This window comes from Chiloscyllium plagiosum, chromosome 21 (genome assembly GCF_004010195.1).
Source record: "Chiloscyllium plagiosum isolate BGI_BamShark_2017 chromosome 21, ASM401019v2, whole genome shotgun sequence".
Lineage (NCBI taxonomy): Eukaryota > Metazoa > Chordata > Chondrichthyes > Orectolobiformes > Hemiscylliidae > Chiloscyllium > Chiloscyllium plagiosum.
This window is the reverse complement of record NC_057730.1, coordinates 32,212,218-32,230,954: the sequence shown is the minus strand read 5'-3', so window position 1 is coordinate 32,230,954 and position 18,737 is coordinate 32,212,218. Positions and strand designations below refer to the sequence as shown.

Here is an 18,737-nt window from a genome sequence, read left to right as displayed (position 1 = left end):
TGCTGTTGGTATGTGCATGGGGTGGTGGGGTGGGAGGTGGGCTGCTGATGGGCGGTTGGGTTTGGCAGGGTTGGAGTTGGTGAACTTTTCTTTCCCAGAAACCAATTCTCATCCCTAGATAACTGTTAGCATTGAGCAGCTTTTCACAACATTGATTGGTTCATCTTGCAGCGTCACTGATTAGCGACTTGGTTACAGTGTTCCAGTTGATGAGAAAAAGTGCTGCTTTCACATCCACATTCACATCCGCTGATCCTCAATATTATGTGGCATTCCTTCCCACTGGGAGAGTGGTTTAGTGGGACTTGAAATAGGTTATTAGTGTCTGAAGTTATGTAATTGTTGGAGGGGTTAAGATGAGTGAGAGTAGTTGACTGGGGTGGGAGGACAGATATAAGAGTGACGGGGTGGGAGGAAGGATGGGTGTGAGAGTTACCGGGGAAGGACGGGTGAGTGATGAGGACTGGGTGAGTGAGGGATCAACATGAGGACTTGTTGAATTGGGGAGTGACTAGTGGTCAGGATGTGAGTGGGTTGGATTTTTACTGGGGATCAGCCACTTATCCTTTCCTCTTCACCCCTTACCATCCTGCCCACCACCTTGGAATGTGGACAATCCGAGGTGTACCAAAAGCAGTTTTAGTGAAGCTCAACTCATTAACTTGACCCCCATAATCACCTCATTCCCTGATGAAAGAGACTTGGGCCTAGTCTTTTTTTTCTCTCTCTCTAGTTCTGCTTATCTGAAAATGAAAGAGGAAGGTGTTATTAGTTAGCTCTGCTCCTTTTTGAATGGTAATTTTTTAAAAATTAATCGCATGATCAATTTACTGTTTCAAAATTATTTTTCTTCTCTGAAATATATGTTTAAAGTAAAGCAAACCATATCTTTCTGAAATTGCTCACCGGCCCCTCTAAATGAGAGGAAAATTAAAATGTAGCTTCCTTTGCATGAAGGTTGGACAAACCCACATTAGAGCTTGAAATATCATGAAAGGAAGACTTAAATTTGCAAAGTGCCGTTCACTAACCTCAGATATCTCGAAGCACTTTACAGCCAATTAAAGCCAAGCTCAGTTGCTGGTGCAATTAGAAAATGCAGCATCGAAAATGTACACAGCAAGCTCCAGTAAGAATAATGCTATAATGACCAGGTAGTCCGTTCCTTGTGACTTTGACCCGTGACTAAAAATTGACCAGGATAGCTCCTTCATCTTTTTTGAAGTGCAAGATGTCTTTTAGATCCATCTGAGACAATCAATGTGGCCTGGTTTTAACTTCTTACTTGAAAGATGCTAATCTGGTAGTGCAGCAGCTCCCTATTTCATTTGGTGGGTCGTTGGAAGTGCTCTAAGCACAACCTCTAAACATCCAGGTGCCAAGGATTATAATCATATGAGAAGGCAAATTGAATTCAAATCATCATGACCAAATTTAGACTTAAAAACAAATTTAAGCATAGATCAAGGTAAGGGAAGCAACAAATTTAAAAAATAGTCTTGAAGTCCTATGATTAACAAGTTAGGAAACTGAAGTGAGCTTTGATTTCAGCACACCTGAGACACCTGCAGGGAAAGCTTACAGGATGAATTTTTTGAACCTTGGGAGAAACACAAAAGGAAAGATGAAAGCAGGAGATAATTTACCAGTATGTTTGACTCAACACCTCTGAATGTAGTTTACATATTGAATTACAGATAGTATCATGACGTTGTTGATAGTTATCACATGGCACTCACTTGGCAGTCACCGACTCAACTGATGCTCAATTTGATTATGTCAGGGTCAACCTGGTTTAAAAAATTGCGATGACCCTTCATTTATGACTGCTTGGAACTCTCAATCCCATGTGGACAGCTGATTTCTATATTGAAAGCAAAGACAGAAATTGCTGGAAAACCCCAGATCCAGTCACCCAGACTGAGTGACTTCTTCACAGAACACTTACGTTCTGTCTGCAAAAAAAGACCCTGAGTTACTAGTTGCCTACCACTTCAACACAACATTGTATTCCCTGGTCAACATCTCTGTCTCAGGCTTGCTCCAGTGCTCCAGCAAAGCTCAGTGCAAGCTGGAAGACCAGCATCTCATTTTCCTCTTTGGAATTCTGCACCCTTCTGGATATTAATATTGAGTTCAACAATTTTAGGGCTTGAGGCGACGTCCTTACTCCAAACTCCAAACATCAGGCCTTGTCATCATATGGGCTTCTACCACACAACTCGTTATCAGCTACTAACAGCAGCTGTTCATTCTCTCAGGTTGACCTTTACCCACTCCTTTGTCTCCCCAATTGTTTTTCTCTCACTTTGGGCTCTATCGGCACCTTTTGTGTATTCCTCCCTCCTCCTCACCTTCTGTATAAATACCAACGTTTTCCCAGCTACTATCAGTTTTGAAGAAGGGTCAATGGATCTGAAATGTTAACTCTAATTTCTGTCCACAGATGCTGCCAGATCTGCTGAGTTTTTCCAACAATTTCTGTTTTTATTTCTGATTTCCAGCATCTGCATTTCTTTTGAGTTTTTTTTGTTTCCTATACTGAAACTCTGTTCTGGGCAAGAGAGGTTGGAGGCAACCTGGACAAAAGAGTTCAGCTGAAGAGCTGAAGTGAATGTGACTGTCCTGGAATAAAGGCAGCAGTTGACTTGAGAGTGACGTCAATGAACCATAGTACATTTGAAGATAATTTGCATCAGAGGGAAATTATGCTGCTTGGAGTCTTATCATAGAACACAGGAAGCTTAGAACACAGGTTATTAAAGGCCAATCATTCTCATCCCGGGACACCTCTGCAGGAAATCCTCAGGGCTGTGTCCTAGGCCCAACTATTTCCAGCTGTTTCATTTCCTTGTGACACTCAAAGATATTATCACTGCTTAATCCTCCTCTTGATTCCCCAAAACCTTTGAATCATGTACAGTGAACAAATCAGGAGTGTAATGGAATACTCCTCACCTCCTTGGATAAATGCAGCCACAATTTGAGAAGCTTGTGGACAATGTGACCCACTTCATTGAAATCTCATCCATATACTTCAGTATTCACTCCTACCAGCAGGGTGTAATACCATCAATGTGTGACATCTGCATTGAAATGCTCTGCAACAGTTCATCAAGCCTAATTGAACACATTTCAAGCCTCCAACCTCGACTGCCCAGTGCAGGGTTTTCAATATAGGAGTCAGCTCCCTGTATGGGGTTGTGAGCTCTGAGGCAGTAATGACTGAAGGGTCACAACAATTTTCAATCTTTTTGAATATTTTTAACAATTTTAAAAATGAGGTTACAGTGGAACTGGATTGTGAAATGATGACCTAGAAAAACTGAGGCAGCAGACAAGTGAGAACATCACATCAAGACTTCCCCTCCAAGTCACACACTCCTGACTTGGAACTATATCACTGATTGTTCACTGTCACTAGGTCAAAATCCTGGAATCCTCTCCCTCACAGCATTGCAGGTGAACCTACACTGCAAGAACAACAGTGGTTCAAGATGGTATCTCACCACTACTTTCTCAAGTGTGTTTTGACATGAGTAATAAATGTTGGCCTAGCCAATATTGTTCCATTCCACAAATGAATTTTTCTAAAATATCCTAACTGTGGGATTTGTGTTCATTTGCCCTTCAGTAAATGTTTTATATATTCGTCATACTTTGTTTATAATTTTTTTGGCTCTTCTTTTCAGGAGTGTGGAGAGCTGATTGATTGTGTTCAGGAGCTTAATCAGTCGGTGAATAAACTCTTCAGCCTGGCCAGTGGAGCAGTGGACAGATGTGTGAAATTGACTGATGGACTTGCAGCGTGCGGCCTACTCAAAGCACTGAAGACTCTCTTCTCGAAGTTAGTCCCCTATCTGTTATCCAGTAGTTGTGTGCCTATGTGCTGCCCGGTGGCTACACATTAGTGATTATACAGTCCGTCACTCTAGAATTAGCAGAAAAATAAGATTGTAATTGGTTTTCCTAACTTAAGGCCAGGAAATCTCACATGACCTACGCAGAGCACTTCATATAACCTGATGCCTGTTTATTGGTAGACAAATTTTTATAAGCCTCCCATGATTTCTAATTACACGGGAAGGAGCACAGACCAGGAGAAAGAAAAGCTGTAAAGTGAAAATTTCTTCTTTTTAAATAATTTTTGTTTTACTTATGTTTAATTGAAGTCAGCATTTCAGGGCAGCCAAAGACCAGGAACTGTGGCAGTGAGTCAGCAGCCGGATATGGGAAGGTGAGGCTTTCAGAGAGGTGTGGGGAGGAAGGGAAGGAGATGAGAATCACACCATGAGAAGGCAATGTGAATCAGATGGCAGAGGCAAGTTGGGCCATGATTGTGATTGGGAGAATGATAGTCAGGCCTGGTCACTTCCATTAATTATCTTTCATTTCAGTTTTTAAAAATAAATTGTCTTTTACCAAATTACATTCAAGTCTCTCTGAGCAAAAGAAAGTTGGCCAGTTTTCAACACAAAATGTTTACTGGTGGAAATGTTTGGAGCCCACAGCCCTGTGGATCTTGTTTTCAGATAGGCAGACAGTGATAGAGAGGGAGCGGTATATAGAGGAGAGAAAGGTGTTCGAGAGTAATTGGGAAAGGGAAAGCAGGTTGTGAGAGGAGGAAACCCCAAGCTGAAAGTCAACTCACTTCTGACCCCCACTTTCATGTGAATTCTGCTGAGATCAGTTTAGAGTGTGCCCCACCAGAAGTGACCCAGGGTCTGTGCTAGATAAAGCTATCCCCTCAGTTTGGCCCCAGTCACCATCCCTTTCCCTAGGGATCATGAATTGGGACTGATTCTTTTTCTGTCTCTAGCTCCGCTTCTTAACGGAAAAAGCAAACATTAGCTTTACTATTCAATTTTGCTGCTTGGCACTTTTAATCATTGTTTCTGTTAATTACTAATTTGAATATATTGCTCTTTAATTTTTTTCTTGAAGTTCATACTTACTATTGTGACAACATTTATCCTTCTGAAATTTGCTCATCACTCCCCAAGGAAGTAAAAACTTGAAATGTGGCCTTCCTCCCCCACGCAAAAAGATTGGCAACATCTACATTAAGCAATAACATTACCTGACGCACTCAAACAGAACATAGTCAATGTTGTTCATTTACAATTTGTCACAATGCTTTGTAGGACAGTTTATTCTGGCACACGTTACAATGTAAAATAATACAGTTTAATTTTCACGGAAGGAAGATACTCACATTAGGTTATGGACTATATTTGTGATGGGGTAAGCTGGCTCACATTTTAATTCTTTGTTCCAGATACGTATCCAACTTTGCTAGCACTTTGCAGTCCATACGTAAGAAATGCAAGCTAGAGGAAATTTCCAATGGATCCTTGTTCCAGGAAGACTGGTCTGCATTCCAAACTTCTATCAGGTAAAGAGGTAGTGAGTGAATTCAGAATTGAATACTCCTGTCATATGCCCACATCCATCACAGATATAGGTACTGATTTGAGCCTGTTCTCCACCCAGATTGACAATCTAACATATTGTTTTATTAAAAGCAAAGTATTGCAGATACAAAAACCTAAAATAAAAACAGAAAATACTGGAGAACTCAAAGTCTGACAGAGGGAAAAACATAGTTGACTTTCCAAGTCCAAGATGATTCTTCAGAACTTTTAGAGAAGTTGTCATTGAAATCTGTAATATTGTAGTTGCCCATTCTAATAATTCTGTTCATTTTGTGGGAGTTGCAATGAAACGCTGTCTGAGAGCTGGCTTGAGGTTTCAGTGAGGACAGGTTGACAGATCCCACATCAGAGTCATTTGGTATCAGAGGGAAGAAGCTGTTGCGGTTAAAGGTCCTGAAATTTGTGTTGATAGAGCATTATTAATATCAAATCACGAAAGGCATGATTTGGGCAGTCACGCGAGGGTTTGATCAAAGAGCTAGGCTTTGAGGAGCATTTGAAAGAAGGTGAGAAAATTAGAGAATTGGAGAGAGGAGGTAATTCCAGAGCTTAGAATCTAGGCAGCTGGAGGCACAGCCACCAGTGGTGGAGAAATTAAAATCATGAGTACTGGAGTGCACAATTAAGTTCAGATATCTGGGAAGATTGTAAGGGCGATGGGTGGAAAAGATTACAGAGTAGAGAGCAAAAGGCCACTGACAGAATTGGAAACACAGATGAGAGTTTTAAAATCAAGGAGTTGCTTTGCCTGGATGCTACACAAGCTGCACAGTTTTAGATGATAAATTTATCAAGAGTAGAATGTATGATGCTGATCAGGAATGCATTTGAATAATCTAGTGTGAAGGTAGCGAAACATATGGATGAAGTTTTCAGCAGCATATAAACATGGTGAAGCCACACCATGTTGCTGAGAATAAGATAGGTCAAGAAATTGATTATAAGTTTTGTGTCTGCCTAGCCTTTATTCTCTTAATCAAAGTTTTTGGTTTGTTATAACAACTGTTACTTTATTTTTCCATTCTTTAATTGCTCTGTTTTATTTTCAGAATTATTGCAACTTGTGGAGAATTATTGCGGCAGTGTGGAGACTATGAGCAGCAGTTGGCCAACAGGTTAGCTCCAAGTAACACACATACTTCCACTGGAGTCTAAAAAGGGTTTGATAACAAAATACGGCAATGGTAATGGTAGAAAAAAAGGCCCGAGAGTCTAGCTGTTTGGAATGAGAGTTTGGATGGGTGTGTGAAATATTCATCCAGTTAGGCTGGCTTGTAGAATAGATAAGGGAGAACCAGTGGATGTGGTGCAATTGGATTTTCAAAAGCTTTTTGATAAAGTCCCATTAAAAGATTATTGTGTCATATAAAAGCACATGGGATTGGTGGTAATATGATGGCATGGATTGAAAATTGGTTAGCAGGCAGGGATTTCTATTCCTTCTATTCTGAGGAATAGAAATACAAATGTCATTTCCAGCGTAGAACAGTAGTAATTCAAGATTGAGCATTCATGAGGCACTGTGGGCCATCAACAACAGTAGAACTATAAACCAGCACAATGTGCAACTTCATGGCCTAACACATTCCCCATTCAGTCATTACCCTCAAGCCAGGGCATCAACCCTGCTTCAATGGAGAGTGCATGAGAACATGCCAGGAGCAGCACCAGCTATACCTATAAATGGGTAGCAATCTGGTGAAGCTACTAAACTGGACTATCGCATGCCAAACTGCATAAGCAGGAAGTGATAAACAGAGCTAACTGATCCCACAGTCAAAGGATCAGATCTAAATTCTGTAAACCTGCCACATCCAGTCGTGAATGGTGGTGGACAATTAAACAACTTACTGGAGGAAGCTCCACAAATATTCTCATCCTCAAAGATGGAAAAGTCCAGCACATCAGTGCAAAAGATAAGTCTGAAGCAATCTTCAGCCAGAAGTGCAGAATGGATGATCTATCTCGGCCTCCTCCAATGGACCCCAATATCATAGGTTCACTCCATATGGAATGGTTGGAGCCACTGGATACTGCAAAGGTTAGGACCCTGACAACATTCAGCAATAGTACTGAAGAGTTTTGCTGTAGAACTCCCCTAGCCAAGCTCTCTTAACATGGCTACTACACTGTTATCTACCCAACAGTGTGGAAAATTGTCCACATATGCCCTGTACACAAAAAGCAGGACAAATCAGACTAGCCAGTTACCACCCATCAGAATACTTTTGACCATCAGTAAAGTGATGGAAAGGTGTCATCAATAGTTCTATCAAGCAGTACCTGCTCAGTAATAACCTGCGCAGTGACATCCAATTTGGGTTCCACTAGGGCCACTCAGCTCATGATCTCATTACAGCCTTGATTCAAATGTGGACATAAGACCTGAACTCCAGAGATGCAATTATTGTGACAGCTCTTGACATCAAGGCCGAATTCGACCAAGGGTTGTGGTTGTTGGAAGTTAGGAGAAAGTGAGGTCTGCAGATGCTGGAGATGATAGGCCTTATGAAGGGTTTATGCCTGAAATGTTGATTCTCCTGCTCCTCAGATGCTGCCTGACCTGCTATGCTTTTCCAGCACCACACATTGTTGGAAGTTAGTCTTCTTAGCTACAGAACATTTCTGCAGGAGTTCCTCAGGCACAACCATCTTAGCTGCTTCATCAGCAACCTTCCCTCCATCATAAAGTCAGAAACGGGGATTTTCACCAATGATTGCATTTTGTTCAGTACCATTCACGACTCCTCAGATACTGAAGCAGTCCATGTTCAACTGCAGTAAGATCTAGACAATATCAAGATGGGTAGGTTATGTTAGAGCTGTATATAATGTTAGTTGGGCCATAGCTGGTATTTGTATGCCATTCTGGTTGCCACACTACATGAAAGTGATTCCAGCAAAGATTAACCTGAATTATACACTAACACATTTAGTCCTGAAACATTCTCTATATCAAGGTCAGACAGATAAAGATTTTATTCTCCACTTTATAAATGTCTTGCCGTTTAGTCTATGATGTTAGCACTTCCCTAATCTTTTGAATCTCTCTTGCAGGATATTATCCACTGCAGGGAAGTATTTATCTGAGTCATACAGTCCACACAGTCTGACAGGTATACAAGAAACAAGCTTCTCTGACAAGAAAACTTCCATCAAAAATCCATGGCAAGAATATAATTATTTACTGAAAGCAAATCCAAGTGAATATGCCAGTCTGATGGAAATGCTTTATATGCTGAAGGTAAGATTCCATTCCTTCCTGCCCAACAGATGAGAAAATTTGGAGGAGGTGGGGAAAGTCAAGTCTTTCAGAAAAAATGCCCGAGTGGACGTGGGCTAAAGTTGATTCCTTCTCCCTTGTAGGAAAAGGGAACAGGGAACAATAACTTGTTGTCAGAAGCTCGTGCAGCACTGACCCGGCTCAACCAGCAGGCACATCAGCTCGCTTTTGACTCTGTGTTCCTCCGGATCAAGCAGCAGCTTGCCCAGGTGCCTCGGATGGAGGTAAAGTGAGAGTGAGGGCTTGGTTGTTCAGCTCATTGGAACTTATTCCTCTCTCCACTGCAAGGTGGTTAGAAATTATGTGAATTGAGGAGAGTAAGCAACTATGATTGGGATGGGGGAACAACTGTAATAGGGGAGAGCGTGGCTGCGGTAGGGAAATGACTGCCAATGAAGTGAAGTAGCTCGAGCATATCTGTTTATGTTGGCGTCACAATTATTCTGGTTTACCCCTAATTTTCTGTTACTTACCATATTCACTTTTTTCTGTTTTCTTCTCCCTCAATTGAAAAGACTTGGAACACAGGAACCATGGGAGAGACGTTAACTGAAGATCTCCCAACATTTAGCCTTGCTCCTCTTGAATACATCAGCAATGTAAGTGCCTTGTTTTTGTGAGAATCAGTTTTATTAATAACTAGTAGATTTTTTTTTCTCTAGTCTTTGAACTTAATCTGACCAAGTGAGTCATCACATTAAAATACCTTCACCACTTGGCTTTTGTTGACAAGGCCAGCATTTATTTCCGATTTCTGAACAGTCATGAGAAGGTGGTAAGCTGTTCTATGAACTATTGTAGTGCCTGTGGAGAAGATACTCCTACCATGATATTATTTACGCATTACCGGAATTTTTAAATTGAAAGAATAGCTTCCATACTTCCAAGACAGGATTAGATTAGATTACTTACAATGTGGAAACAGGCCCTTCGGCCCAACAAGTCCACACCGACCCGCCGAAGGAACCCGGGTCTCTGGCGCTGTGAGGCAGCAGTGCTAACCACTGTGCCACCGTGCCGCCCCATAGGATGATATGTGACACTTAGAAACCTGGAAGTAATGGTGATCTCATGCACCAAACGTTATGGAGATTTTGTTGCAAGGTGCTGTTGAAGTGACCAATGGACACAGTAGATGAGATGTTTGGATGTGCACACTAGTTTCCTAAACTCTCTCCACCCACCTCATCTCAGATCCAACCCTCCGACTCAGCACTTCCCTCTTGAACTGTCCTGCCTGTCCATTTTCCTTCCTATCTCTCCGCTTCACCCTCCTTTCCCACCATAGGGACTAGGAATGGGTGGGATACCTCTTTGGGGTGGTTGGCGCAGACTCAATGGGCTGCATGGCTTTTTTCACATTGTAGGGATTCTACGACACTCATTATTCTAAAAGCCTCTTTACTCACTATCTTGTCATTGCTGGATTTACAAATCACTGCTTGCTGATGCACACTGTTGTTCACAGATTGGCCAGTACATCATGTCCTTGCCTCTGCACCTGGAGCCCTTTGTAGCACAGGACGATCCAGCACTGGAGTTGGCACTGCATTCTGGTAAACTTCCATATCCTCCAGAGCAAGGTAAGCTGAGGGGAGTGGGTCAGAGCAGGTCTTGTGGGTTGTGGAAGGGAGTGGGGTTGGGTGAGTGAGGCAGTGTTGTTTACCTGTATGAGAAGACAAAGAAAGAAATCAAGCCTTCAAAAATGAGATAACGAGAGTCTAGAGAAAGTATGTTCCTATTAGGGTGAAAAGAAAGGCTGGTAGTTGTAGGGAATGCTGGATGACCAAAGAAATTGAGAGCTTCATTAAGAAAAGGAAGGAAGCATATGTCAGGTATAAACAGGATAGGTCGAGTTAATCCTTAGAAGAGTATAAAGGCAGTAGAAGTATACTTAAGAGAAAAATCAGGAGGCCAAAACGGGCCATGAGATAGCTTTGGCAAATAGGGTTAAGGAGAATCCAAAGGGTTTTTACAAATACATTAAGGACAACAGGTTAACTAGGGAGAGCATTGGGCCCCTTAAAGATCAGCAAAGCGACCTTTGTGTGGAGCCGCAGGAGATGGTGGAGATACTAAATATTTTGTATCAGTATTTACTGTGGAAAAGGACATGGAAGATATAGACTGTAGGGAAATAGGTGGTGACATCTTGAAAAATGTCCATATTACAGAGGAGGAAGTGCTGGCTGTCTTGAAACAGGTAAAGGTGGATAAATCCCCAGGACCTGATCAGGTGTACCCTAGAACTCTGTGGGAAGCTAGAGAAGTGATTGATAGGCCTCTTGTTGAGATATTTGTATCATTGATAGTCACAGGTGAGGTGCCGGAAGACTGGAGGTTGGTTAACGTGGTGCCACTGTTTAAGAAAGGTGATGAGGACAAGCCAGGGAACTATTGACCAGTGAGCCTGACGTCGGTGGTGGGCAAGTTGTTGGAGGGAATCCTGAGGGACAGGATGTATATGTATTTGGAAAGGCAAGGACTGATTAGGGATCGTCAACATCGCTTTGTGCGTGAGAAATCATGTCTCACAAACTTAATTAAGTTTTTTGAAGAAGTAACAAAGAGGATTGATGAGGGCAGGGCGGTAGATGCAATCTGTATGGACTTCAGTAAGGCGTTTGACAAGGTTGGGAGACTGGTTAGCAAGGTTAGATCTCATGGAATACAGGGAGAACTAGCTATTTGGATACAGAACTGGCTCAAAGGTAGAAGACAGAGGGTGGTGGTGGAGGGTTGTTTTTCAGACTGGAGGCCTGTGACTAGTGGAGTGCCACAAAGATTGGTGCTGTGTCCACTACTTTTCTTCATTTATATAAATGATTTGGATGTGAGCATAAGGGGTATAGTTAGTAAGTTTGCAGATGACACCAAAATTGGAGGTGTAGTGGACAGCGAAGTAGGTTACCTCAGATTACAACGGGATCTTGATCAGATGAGCTGAGAAGTGGCAGATGGAGTTTAAATTAGATAAATGTGAGGTACTGCATTTTGGGAAAGCAAATCTTAGCAGGACTTATGCACTTAATGGTGAGGTCCTAGGGTATGTTGCTGAACAAAGAGACTTTGAAGTCACAGGTAGAGGATAGTGAAGAAGGCGTTTGGTATGCTTTCCTTTATTGGTCAGAGTATTGAGTACAGGAGTTGGGAGGTTGTGTTGCGGCTGTACAGGACATTGGTTATGCCACTGTTGGAATATTGCATGCAGTTCTGGTCTCCTTCTTATTGGAAAGATGTTGTATAACTTGAAAGGGTTCAGAAAAGATTTACAAGGATGTTGCCAGGGTTGGAGGATTTGAGCTATTGGGAGAGGTTGAATTGGCTAGGGCTATTTTCCCTGGAGCTTTGGAGGCTGAGGGGTGAACTTAGAGGTTTATAAAATCATGAGGGGCGTAGATAGGATAAATAGACAAAGCCTTTTCCCTGAGGTGGGGGAGTTCAGAACAAGAGGCATAGGTTTATGGTGAGAGGGGAAAGATACGAAAGAGACCTAAGGGGCAAGTTTTTCATGCAAAGGGTGGTATGTGTATGGAATGAACTGCCAGAGGAAGTGGTGGAGGCTGGTACAATTGCAACATTTAAAAGGCATCTGGATGTCTATGTGATTAGAAAGGGTTTGGAGGGATATGGGCAAGGTGCTGGCAGGTGGGACTAGATTGGGTTGGGATATCTGGTCGGCATGGACAAGTTGGACCGAAGGGTATGTTTCTGTGCTGTACATCTCTATGACTCTAAATGAGAGAAAATGGAGCCTTAAAACAAGACATTGAGGAGCTGAAGTTTCTCTTTAGTCTGTCGGTGAGAAGGTACCTGTTTGTTTCTGTAATTGGGCCAACTAATTGATTTGCAAATGGAAAATATGGGTGATCTCAGTGAAGCATGAATAATCCTGAGGGAACTTCACTAAAGTGGAAAATGGGAGGCAGTTTCTTTTCTTTTGGGCAGAGTCGGACTAAGTTACACATTTCTCCCTTTTAAGCCAGAGGTGAGGAAACTTTTGTTTTCCTCTCACAGAGTCATTAGTCTGTGGAATTCTGTTCCCTAGAAAGCTGTGAAGGCTCGGTCATTCAATTTACTTAAGGCTGATTTAGTGTTTTGATAAGGAAGGAAAGGATTACCTGGGGCAGACAGGATAGGAAATTAAGGCCACATCAGATCAACATGATCATATAGGATAGCAAAGTAAGCGCAATGGGCTAAATAGCCTATTTCTGCTTCTAAGTCCTATGTTCCTATAATTTTGAGGTTAACAGCTCAATAAAAGAGTAAAGTTATCAGAATGAAACTAGTCTCATTGGACAGAAAACTTGCTTAATGATGTGAAAGTCCTCCTCCTGTCCTCATTCCACTCCAAGACAACTTATATCCTGGCTACCTGATCATAAAGTGACTGGGCCAGAGTGGAAAGGATTGGACTTAGAGTTCCCATGCACAAACACTCCACAGCATTCCAACTCAAACCTTAGATTGATTTTAATCCTGATCATTCAAAAGTCCTTGACTGCAACAAACTTTAAGGTAATTGTACCTATTTCCTAAGTTAACAGATGAACAAGGGCTTGCCTTTATTAAGCACCTATAATGTACAAGAAGGTTTCAAAGACATTTCACATAAATAATAAAAACTAGAAGTCACGCTGAACAATTTTGAAAGCTGGGTGAAAGGTAGTTGAGGAATTTCTTTCATGAATAAGGGCAAGCAAGGTCAAATGTTTTGTGAGTCCCAGAGAGTTATGCTGAGGATGATGGGCAAAGGGAATGTACAGCAGCTCAGACTTGGAAGCTGAATGGATGCTGATGAATATTGTAGAAAGGAGCTGGCTTAAGCATGATTAAGACAAAGATTTGATGGGGCAGTTGCTTGTGGGGTGCAAGGAGACAATGTATACCACTGAGATGTGTGGCAAGCCTGTATGGGTCATTGAGCTGTGTGGGAAACTTGAAGGGTTGGCGAGGTGGGCAGAGAGCCTGTGTGAGTTATTGAGATAGACAGGGAACCAGTGTAGTTCAGTGATGTGGATGAGGATCAGTATAGGCCAATGCGGTGGTGGGATTGTGGATACTTGATGCAGGACAGGATGCATGTTGTTAGACAAGTTTTAGACAAGTTGAGGTTAATGTAGGACAGTGACAGAAAGTGTGTGGATATTTAGTTTGCATTGCTTTACAGATGGGATTTGAAACCTGTGTAATTTCACCTGCCTGTCATTTCTACTAGGGGATGAGCTGCCAGAGTTGGACAACATGGCTGATTATTGGCTGGGCTCCATTGCCAGGGCAACAATGCATACTTACTGTGAATCCATTCTCCAGATCCCAGAGCTCACACCGCATGCAACCAAACAACTTGCCACAGATATTGGTAAGTGGAAAATATACAAAGAAGAAACTTTTATGTTTCACTGGTACTCCTATGGTCAGTAGAAGAATGATACAGTATAGAAGGAAGCCATATGGTACATCATGCCAATACAGGCCATTTTGGAACTGCTATTCAATTAATGTCATGAATTACACTCTTCGCTGAAGCCCTGCAAAGACAACTTGCACTGCATTTACATTTCTCATTTCACTCCTACACTCTCTTCCTCCCTCTCCCTGCCACGTCCTCTCTCCTCCTCCTCCTCCACCCCCTCCTCCTCCTCCACCCCCCTCCTCTCCCTCCCCTCTTCCTTCTCACCCCTGTGTCCTAACAGTATTGATGGATGCTCTAACATAATCATTTTCTTTTGGGCTAGTACCCAGTGACCTGGACTAATAATCCTGAAAAATGATTTCAAATACTACTACAACATCGAGAAATTTTAATTTAGTTAGTAGATATAATTCTGAATAAAAGTTAAGATTGGATAGACTGGGGGTTTTTTTTCCATGGAGCAGAGGAGAATGAGGGGGTGACATAATTGAGATGCATAAAATTATGATGGTAAAGTTGAAGAAACTTTTCCCCTTCTTGGAGGGAGTAATGAACATGAGACAGTTTAAGGTAAGCAGCCGTAGGTTTAGAGGACTCTGAGGAAAACAAGAGCCACTCAGAGCGTGGTGGGAGTCTGGCTGTAAGAGAGGTAAAAGTAGAATACTTAACATTTATAATATTTAAGGAGTATTCAAATGTACACTTTTGATACCAAGTCATACAAGTCAAGGGCCAAGTACAGGAAAATGGGATGAGAAGAGTTGTTTCTGACTGTAGGTGGTTGTTTTTGAGCAGCACAGACTTGATGGGCCAAAGGCCCTTTTCTGTGCTGTAGACTCTATTGCTAGGAGAATGGTAATAGTTATAATGAAACTACTGAACTGAAAACATGTTTGACTTGCTAATGACCTTTAAGGAGTGTTCAGATGATATGTGACTCCACACAGGTAACAATGTAGTTGACTCTTAACTGCCCTCTGAAACAGCCTAGTAAGCTACTCATTTGTACTCCTAGGAATGGGCAGTCACTACTGATGTTTGCCAGTGATGCCCATACCCTGTGAATATTAAAAAAACTTCTTAGCCAAGACCTGAATTGTTGAGTGCTTGAATTCTCTCCATTTCTTAAATTCATTAAGCTTTAAAAACTCAATGCTAATGCTACCTAAATAAAGAGGAAGTAATTTTCTCTTCTGTTTTAAGCCCTGATTCTCTCTCGTGAAGGGCGTGATCAACATTGAATTTTTTTTGGCGAGATTGGTGATGAAGTTCGTTTTTATAAAGGAATGTTGCATTTCTTCTGTTCCCAGATTACCTCAGCAATGTCATGGATGCTCTTGGCTTACAGCCATCCCGCACTCTGCAGCAGACTGTGACTACCCTGAAAGTAAAGCCCGAAGACTTCAGGCAAGCAGCGAAGGGTCTCCCCCGGAGACTGACCAGTGCAATTGCAACCATGAGGACTATCCATTACTGATCAAGTGTCCTGTTTGCAAAACAAATTCTGTTTCTGGTGGTTGAAGGCTGCCTTAATTCTGACTGGCTCTTGAACCAGTTGATGAGTGTGTTCCAACTGCCTGCTAAGAGCAATGACTTCAAACTTAGGCTTTTTTTAGAATGGTTTAAGTGAGGATCTGCTGTTGGTTTTAGGCCCAGAGTATACTTACAGTAGATAAACAGGTTGGTGATTTGAATGCTGCAAGAGACTCAGTAACCCTGCCATAGGGAGTGAGCAATTAACTGAGCACTTTTCCAGAGTCGTCCTCCCCACACCCCATAGCTGTCTCCCCAGCCCTGGGAGAATGGGATCAGGACCGATTTGATGGTCTGATGATACTCTCTTTTAAGTCCTCTTAATTAAAAATAATCTGTTAAAAATACCGAGTTAAAGCATCCTGGAATAGATGCAGGAAAACCAGCAAGAGAGGAAATACCTGAATGTTGAATGTATGTTCTGGAGAGAAGGGTATTTTGATAGTTGAGTATAACATCGTGTTAAGATGCAGCCTTAAACAGGAGTGCTGCCTCCTCCCAGTCTGAGTCACCTTACCCATTAAGAATTGCCTCAGAGCAGAGATAAACAAAGAAATTAGAGGTTCATGTCACGGTCCACTGCCTTCCCATCTAGGCTAGTTAATCAGCTGTTTTCACCAGGCAGTAGAGGATCACAAATACTTGCAGCCCATAAAAACATCAATCATGAATTTTGACTAATACTTGAACATTCTATGTAACTCATCACATAACCATACAGGTGTGCTCCTGCATGGAGGGTGTGAGAGGGTGTGGAATCTTCCTCTACTGGTTATATGTGTATGTGTGCCTTTGTAGGTCCTTTGAGACCAATAATGCCTGCACTGGATGACACTGCGAGGAGATGAATGGTTAGGAACTGGAAAAGGAGTTTTATGTGTGTTTGTATTTTTTTTATTGAAGCAAATGGTTTAGATCTGCTGAATTGAAACATATGCAATCTGTGGGATGTTATTGTCACCCAGAATTGGACATGATCAAACAGGGATCATGACCTGTTCCTCTTCATGTGAATTTATTGTCTTTACTCAGACAGAGGTGGGGCTGAAGATGGAAAGACATTCCAAATTACTTTAACATCAGTGGATTAGTTGTTAATTGTGGCTCAATCAGAGCATTCCTAACTCAGCCTCAGAACTGAAGGCACTGTGATTGAATTCCTTTGGTCTAGGCTGGCACTCCCACTGAAGGAACACAGCATTGTCAGAAATGGCCACCTTTAGGATAAGAAATTAAACCATGTTTGCTCACTTTGGTATATGTAAAAGATCCCATTGAGCTACTTGAACACTGAAGAACAGGACAATTAATTCACATTACTCTGTTTAATATCTGTCCCTCAAATAATAGCACTTTGACAAAAAAACATATTATCTGTTCATTGTCACATTGCTGCTGGTGGATGCTTGTTGAAGTACATAGTACATTGACTTCCTACATTATGGTACACTCAAAATACTAATTGGCTTAAATGCTTGGGAGTGTGCTGAAACCAGTGCAGGTGCTATATAAATGCAAATCAGTTCTCCCATAATGTGGGTCATTATCTGTTTGAGTTGTAGATTCTATCATCACTGCCTCTGGGTATTCTTGTATCTTGTTGTTCATCTTCTTTCTCCAATCAACTAACCCTAACACTTCTTTCTTAAGCCTGGTATTTATGATATTTCCCTGTCTCAGTTCAGTCTCAGCATCTCTATTGTTAATTTTAAATTTTTTTGTTTCTTGTATAGTACCTGTCTCCCCTCCTACTTCAGAATGTTTGTGCTACTGTCCGAGTTTTTAAAAATTGATTTATAAAATCTTTCTTGAAAAATCTCTAGCTGCCCTGTGTATTTAATTGATTAAAATATTTCTGAAATAAGAATATTGATTGTATGTGGTTTCCCTTGTACTCCGATCACCCAAGAAAAAAATGTTGTTAGTATAATTGACCATTGGTTTCAGTGGTTGCTCCAACTTCTGGCATAAAGTATAAGAGAGTTTGTTTATCAGTTGTCATTACTCGCTTGTAATCTTTGAGTGCATGCGTAGCTCTTGTACCCGTACACTTTCTCGCATACTCTCACACATACTTTCTCACTCAATTCCATCTTCCTTGCTCCTTGTTTGCTCACTCACTGTCTCCCTTATTTATTCACATTAACAACAAATTTGCATACATATGCTTTTTCTCCCTAACTCACGTTCATTCCCACTCTTTGCCTCTCCCTTATACAAGCTTTATTTCCTTTACTCCCAGCTGTTAGAGAATAACACCTGAGATAAAGCTCCATCATTTTACGATGTTCTTACATTCTTTTCAGCTCTAGGCCTACATCTGTTCTGGGAATGTAGAACAATAGGACAATGTAGAAAGACCTGTTGTTTGATAATCATTGCAAGAAACGAAGGCTGTACCTCTCTGTTTTGTACTTTTTATTTTAACCTTCACCAGATTTTCTTTCCCACTTATCATAAAGTGTTGTCTCTTTACTGGTATAAATCCTTGACGGGATGGGGGGGGGGTGGAGATTCCAGTCTTGGGTCTGTTGCCTGATTCTGTTCAGTCTGCGGCAAAAGTATGTGCAATTGTGGCAGTGCCTGATCCTATTCTCAAGCAACATCCACGTATAGATGGATATTCCACTGATGCTGTTGGAGAGAGGTCAGGACCTGGAAGTTAGTTGATTCTTTGTTAGTCCATAGTTAACTGTTTATATGTGGTTATACTCAGGCCTGGTCTGTAAGCTGTTACTCATTGAGCAACATAGGAAATATTCTCACTCTCAGTAACTGAATAATAAACAGGTTTTCCCCCAATTATTCATTTCTCTGTTCACCCACTTAGAATTGTGCAGCAGATTCAAGATGGCGGCAGTCTGGACAGTCTGCTGTGTTGGGCTCTGTGCCATACCCCAGACAAGGTGGGCTCCTACTCTTCCCCCATTAGTCACCCCGAGGAAAGTTTGTAATATAAAGTAGGTAGAATACCTAGAGCCCCTTTAAATTAGGATTTGGAAGATCTGGAGCTGAAATGAAGACATCTAAAGGAAAGGGGGCAAGGGGAGTGCAGCAGGCAGGGCAC

The 18,737-nt window shown here is 41.7% G+C and overlaps 1 protein-coding gene across 3 annotated transcripts in view; it reads left to right on the top strand.

Moving 5' to 3' along the window:
• cog7 (component of oligomeric golgi complex 7) overlaps positions 1-17,661 on the top strand; it is a 53,702-nt gene extending 36,041 nt beyond the window's left edge. For all 3 annotated transcript variants that reach the window (XM_043711682.1, XM_043711681.1, XM_043711680.1), the window contains exons 10-18: positions 3,693-3,847; positions 5,279-5,395; positions 6,485-6,550; positions 8,493-8,679; positions 8,802-8,942; positions 9,234-9,317; positions 10,187-10,301; positions 13,940-14,083; positions 15,448-17,661. In XM_043711682.1, the coding sequence (XP_043567617.1) occupies positions 3,693-3,847; positions 5,279-5,395; positions 6,485-6,550; positions 8,493-8,679; positions 8,802-8,942; positions 9,234-9,317; positions 10,187-10,301; positions 13,940-14,083; positions 15,448-15,614 (1,176 nt within the window). In that variant the 3' untranslated portion in view covers positions 15,615-17,661. The remainder of the gene's footprint in view (positions 1-3,692; positions 3,848-5,278; positions 5,396-6,484; positions 6,551-8,492; positions 8,680-8,801; positions 8,943-9,233; positions 9,318-10,186; positions 10,302-13,939; positions 14,084-15,447) is intronic.
• The last annotated feature ends 1,076 nt before the right edge of the window (positions 17,662-18,737 follow it).